The sequence below is a fragment of the Buceros rhinoceros genome, unplaced genomic scaffold (assembly GCF_000710305.1).
Source record: "Buceros rhinoceros silvestris isolate BGI_N320 unplaced genomic scaffold, ASM71030v1 scaffold8133, whole genome shotgun sequence".
Lineage (NCBI taxonomy): Eukaryota > Metazoa > Chordata > Aves > Bucerotiformes > Bucerotidae > Buceros > Buceros rhinoceros.
The window spans coordinates 18,518-24,441 of record NW_010401754.1 but is presented as its reverse complement, the minus strand read 5'-3'; the positions used below and the strand labels follow the sequence as shown (position 1 = coordinate 24,441).

General features: G+C 36.6%; 1 protein-coding gene across 1 annotated transcript in view; it reads left to right on the top strand.

Annotated features, from left to right (window-relative positions):
• Nucleotides 1–5,620, top strand: part of ANO10 (anoctamin 10) — a 19,444-nt gene extending 13,824 nt beyond the window's left edge. The window contains exons 9-10 of the mRNA XM_010132376.1: nt 2,853–3,044; nt 5,450–5,620. Of these exons, the coding sequence (XP_010130678.1) occupies nt 2,853–3,044; nt 5,450–5,620 (363 nt within the window). The remainder of the gene's footprint in view (nt 1–2,852; nt 3,045–5,449) is intronic.
• The last annotated feature ends 304 nt before the right edge of the window (nt 5,621–5,924 follow it).

The following is a 5,924-nucleotide window of genomic DNA, read 5'->3' as shown; positions in this document are numbered from 1 at the left end:
TGAAAGAGTGTGCTCATGTCTAGCTGGGCCCAGAAATGGAGAGGGCAGGAGAAACCAACTGTTCAAACCAGTACTACTGCTGGAAGCTCTAGTTTCTTGAAACTATAGCTTTGGCATTTGCTGTCTTCCTAGTTCCATTCCTTACTACCTCCTACCCAGTATAATTAAGTACTTGCAGTTCTAAAAGAATTGACAAAGTAGATTTGTGTATGTTAAAGCTTTACAGACTGGCTGACAACTTGATCAGATGCTGCATCAGATAAAGCATAGTCACAAAGGTTGTAATACTGTATCACTTTTAAAGAATAAGAACTAGATGTAGATAGTGTACCTTCTACATAAAAAGTAGAGAATAGCGGTGTGATATTTGATAGATAGAAATACTACCTTTGCAATTGAGTAATGGTATAAATGTTAATACTTGCGTTCCTCTGGGAAGGTTGGTATTTCCCACATTTTATATGGAGGGAGGTAGATTTAGAGATCGTGTCTTGTTACAATGGAGAACACAGCAGAAATCCCCAAATTAGTATCTGAAGTCCAGCAGTGCCATCAAATGGGCCAGCACAGCTCCAAAAGCATTAATATGCCTGACCAAATAAGGTCTACCTCTTAGACCAGAAAAGACTTCTGACTCTCAGCTGGCAAATACAAAGCCAGCGTCACGTTGAGTCATGTTGCTCAGTGCGTCTTGTGCAGAGCTAGATCAAATGTACCTGTGTGCCTGTTGTACTCTTCTGTCCTGAATAATCTTCCATGGGAACCCAACAGAATAATTGTGGAGTTATGTCTTTGCTTTGGAGGTGTTCACTGCTACCCTCTGTTTCAGTTCAAGGTACTGTGTGCTCAAGGCCTTAATTTTATTTTCAGTCTAATGATTTTAGTGTGCTTGTGGACATGTTATTAGACAGCTGATTTGTTTGTGAGCAGTGTGGTGCCAGCAGGCAAGAGTATTTCTAAAATTAAATTTCTCATAGTGGTGGTGGGGGGGGGCGGCATTTGAGTATACTTGGTAACCGAGGAATTTAGCAGGTATCTTGACAGAATTCTGCATTTCAGAGTCTTCTGTCTTGTTTTCCTTCCTTCACTTTCTCTTTTTTGTGTCCTCTTTCTCTCTCACTTTTCTCCAGCCCTTAACCCAGTTTAAGATGTAAAAACATCCTGCAAGAATTTTTTATCTGGAGATCTCTTTCTCTCCTGTAGTTCATTTCCTCCCTGAATTTCATTGTCATTTCTGTTTATTTGATGGAATAGTTTATGTACTGCTTTTATAGCTGACCATTGTCAGCACACTTTTAAATTTCTTTAACATCATATCAGACTCCTGTTTTTCTACAGTCTCAAACTGAGGAGAAAAATAAATGCTCATTTTCATGCCCTGCTGTTCTAAAAGCCAATAGGTACTGGGCAAGGAAGTAAGAAGAAAAGTATGAGGAATCAGTGGGAATACTGTGCAGTTACCAGAAGAGAGTAGCGCAAAGAGTAGCATTGCTCCCTGCCTGCAGCAGGGGTGTGAGAAAGTGATAGCAGGGACAAATGTGACTGCCACTCCAGTGAGTGATCCTGCACAAACATCTCTAAAGAAGACATGACTAAAATTCCAAGTTTCTACAAAATATTTCTGTGGAAAGACCTGGTTTTAAAAGTTAGTTAGCTTCTCATTGTCTGCCCTGCAGATAAGTTTGACCCAGCTATACTGTGCAACTTGAAAATGTGCTCAAGTAAAAATGCAGCTAATGACTACCCCATGTTGATTTCTGAGCTTGCAGCATATTACTGTGTCTCTCTGTTTGCTAGGAAAAAAAGCACTAGGTGCTGGATAGGGCAGTTGGTTTAATAACTACAATCAGCAAAAAAAGTTAAGAGAACCATGTGTCTGATGCATGAAGCCAAAACCGATTTTATATAGTTCCTGTAATAATCTCAGTTACTGTCAGGTCTTTATTATTTCATTTTTGAGAGAGAGGGCAATATGTGGGTCTGGGTGAATACAAGATAGCTAGATTCCAGTTTAAATTTTTTGTGATACTTCACCATTCTTTGATCCGTGAACCCTTTTACTTTGAAAATGGTTGGTTTGGGATTCACTTTTTAAAAATAATTGCTGCAATCATAGAAAACTATTATCAATATGACAAAATTAATATGCAAATATATATAATCTATATATACTTAATCAGCATTTAAGTGACCACAATCTTGTTTTAAGATCAGGTGATGGATGTGTTGCGGATTTGCCAAAATAGAGCTTTTTGTTTGCACTAATTGTTCCTTTCAGATGTCAGTTCCTATCATACTGTAATTGCAGCCTTCAAGTGGGCCACTAATTCTGACTCTACATGTTTTGAAATACACCAGTAAAAATACTGGAAAAGAGTTGTCTATCTACTTTTCTGGTTAGATGTTTCATGGATAGTCTGAAATACTAGGACTTTTCTTGTCACAATGTTCTTAGGAGAATGTTCTGCCAGTTTAAATATATGGTGCTGTTTTCCTATTGCCCTCTGTTCCTCTTGTAACTATTTCACCGAGTTAGTCAGGAACTTGAGTTGAATGTGGTTATACAATTATTCATGTAGTAAGGATAAGTGTGATTGTTGCAAAAATGCGTTAGGCAAAGGAAAAACTTTGGCCTCCCCTTGTTGGGAAGATTTGAGTAATTGTATAATTCCAAATTAACTAGGTGGGGAGTTTTGTTGTTTTTCTATCACCAGTCATTCTCAAACAGTTGATTTGGGATGAGGAAGCGTGTTTACAACTATATTAGTTGTATTACAACTATATTAGTTTTCTGTTTCTTCACGTATATTTTTGTGGGTTAAAGCTGTTCTTATTTTTGTTTCGTTTTTCAGGGTACTTTTGATGATTACCTGGAGTTGTTCTTACAGTTTGGCTATGTGAGTCTTTTCTCATGTGTTTATCCACTGGCAGCTGTCTTTGCAGTGTTAAACAACATCACAGAGATATATTCTGATGCCTTAAAGATGTGTAGAGTTTACAAGCGACCATTTGCAGAACCCACAGCAAATATTGGTGTTTGGCAGGTAATTTTTGTGTGTCTTTTTCTACTTGTTTTAAAAGAGGTTTCAACGAATGTGTTTAATCTGTGTATTTGACCCATCAGCCACTCCAAAATTTGGTAGGTACTTCAGTCTCTTCAGTGCCTTAGGGTAGTATCTATCCAAGTGGGTTTTTTTTTTTTTTGTAAGGTTTTTGACCAATCTTTCAGTTGCCCTTGAAAAGAAAATAAATATTTCCTTTAGTCCTTGTATTTATATGTGTTGTATTCCTTTTGTAACTGCAACAAAGAAAAGCTGCCAGCTACTGCCTTATACCTTTTACAGACAACGTATTTTAGAAATGGTGACATCTGATGTTAGAAGTGTGAAGCTCAGCAAAGGTTTCAAAAAATTTGAAGAATGCCTGTAAGTTCTTGGATTCCTAAGCCATGCTAGGCTGTGTCTCCTTGTAATTACTACTGGAGCTCAAGCTGACTAGTTTTAAGATAATCTGGATCTGAAAACAGGATCTGGACCTTTCTGCACAACTACATTGTTCATCTAAATAATTTCATGCTAGTAGTACTGGGTTAAGGGTTTTCTGTCCTCAGTTGTTTGCCTATGCAATCATGCTAGCACTAGCTAATTTGTAGCCAACTGAGAATGCTGTGTCAGTGAACTGATTTGGACTAAGAATAACCCTGTAAATCTCCAAAAAAAGAGGGTTTTCTGAAAAGAAAAAAGGCTACTAAATCACATTCTGAGACTAGCATTCTGTAATAGCAGTGACCTGAGAGAGTGTGAAGTAGGTTGGTGGAAATTTCTAGGGGATGATCCATATTCTAGTTTTATTTATCAGCTTTTCTAACATTATATAATGGAGACAAAGGACACAAAAACTCCCACCAGTGGGTTGTTCAGTTTGGAGGGATTGTAGATGTTGGTACCACATCTAACAAATGGGAGATAAGAAATTAAATCAGGAAACCTCAAATGAAACATACTGTAAAAACATGCAAACGTGCAAAGTATTCTGAACAATGTTCGTTAGACATGTACGTGAGTATTGATCAAGTGGACTTGTAGGAAAAGTGTTTTAATATTAAGTCATTAAAATGTGCAAATTATAATCTGATTGTGTTTTAATATTTTACGCATTTTCTCAGTCTAAATCTATGCTGCAAACATCTTGATAGCATAGCTGCATTGACCAGTGGTGTGACCACCAAATAAATCATGTTGTGATCATAAGTCCTAAGCATAGCTGCAGATATATTAATAGCATTTGGTTTTGCTAGAAGTTTATTTCAATTTAGAGAGGAGGCTGTTAAAATATAATACACTAATGGTACAGTCATATTGTGTTTTCTATAGTGTAAGTTTTTAACTACTAGTAGAAATGCATTTACTTTGTGAATTTAAACTAATTTCTTTAAAATTTAGTTATCTATTTCATATTGGATGTTAGAGCATTGTCTGATAGATTTCTGATAAATGACTACTGGAATTGTTTTATGAGGTGAGCTGATTCACCAGCTTGTTGTCAAAGAGAAAAGTTACTTCTGATAATTCATTGTGACAATTGCTACAATTCAGTGTCAGTCTTTCTCATTCCAGAGAGGACTTTGGGATAAGTAACCATTATATTGCAAAAGTAATTGTCACACTGTAATAATATTTTCAGTCATTTTGTGGGAACTCTTCAGGCAAGAGCTTCTTAGACGTGTGCAATTGCATGTATTTAAATGTAAATCTTTCCTTCAACAAATTTCAGCTTGTGTAACTGGTTATAATTTTTAAACAGGCATTCTGAACCATCCATACATTTTCCTGTTACTTAACATTCAGACAAAAACTCCAAAACCAGAATGTTTGGACTATTAGTTCCTCTAGGAATTATGCATTTTTTTCTTTATCTCAAAATAAATTTGTATTCGGGAGTACAACTGTAGATGAGTACATACTCTTTTATGTGTTCAGGTTATGGGTCATGAAGATACCAAGTACGAGGCTGCTTTCCTGTCCGCTCTTTTACTTCAGGATTATTCCAAATTTTTCAGGAGGTATTCTGGCATTACCTACATCTAGAATGTTAGTGGTCTTCTAAATAACTTCTCAAGATCTTTACAGTACTATGGAATTATGGAAGAATACTGTTTAACTTCTTCAAGGCAAACACATGCACACAGAGAAGTCAAATTAGAGAAAAATTCGGGGTTGCTAGGTGGTCTTGTTGTGATCTCATCTTTGCCTGTTCTTAAAGCTGGTGAATTCAGGACTGCTTGCCAAACAAGTCGTATGTTGGAGAATTCAAAAGATAAAGGAAAACAAAGGGTTAAAATAATGGGTCTTCTGAGGATTTAAGAGAGAGGTATTGTCTAGGGCAATTTGGGGACTGGTATATTAGAGGTAATGGTCATAACTATAAATACATTTGTGTTTTATTTCAGCTGGCTTTTGAAACTATGAGTGTAATATCAGTTGTAACTAACTGTGTACTGATTGGAATGTCTCCGCAAGTGAACGCCCTTTTCCCAGACTCAAAAATGGACCTTATTCTGACTGTAACATTGGTAGAGGTAAGTCTGCCTTCAACAGTGCTTGCGTTTAGTAGCAAATAACATGAACAACAGTAGCAGTGATACCACTCAGTAGACACACGTGGCTCCCCCCACCCCCAATATTAAAAGAAAATGAAGATTTCCTTATCAAAGAAGTATTTCAAAAGTCCTGCTTTTTGATTTCTTTCTTTTCCATGTTTTCATGTACTGTGAATGCCGTTGTCATACTTTTCCATGCATTCCCAAGATATTGTGTATTTGTTGCTTCATGTATTTCAGTAATTTAGTAGTGCTGTTTCAGGAAGCAAAATAACCATGTTTATGTGAACTGCAGCATATCTTACAGAGACCTCCTACCTTTATG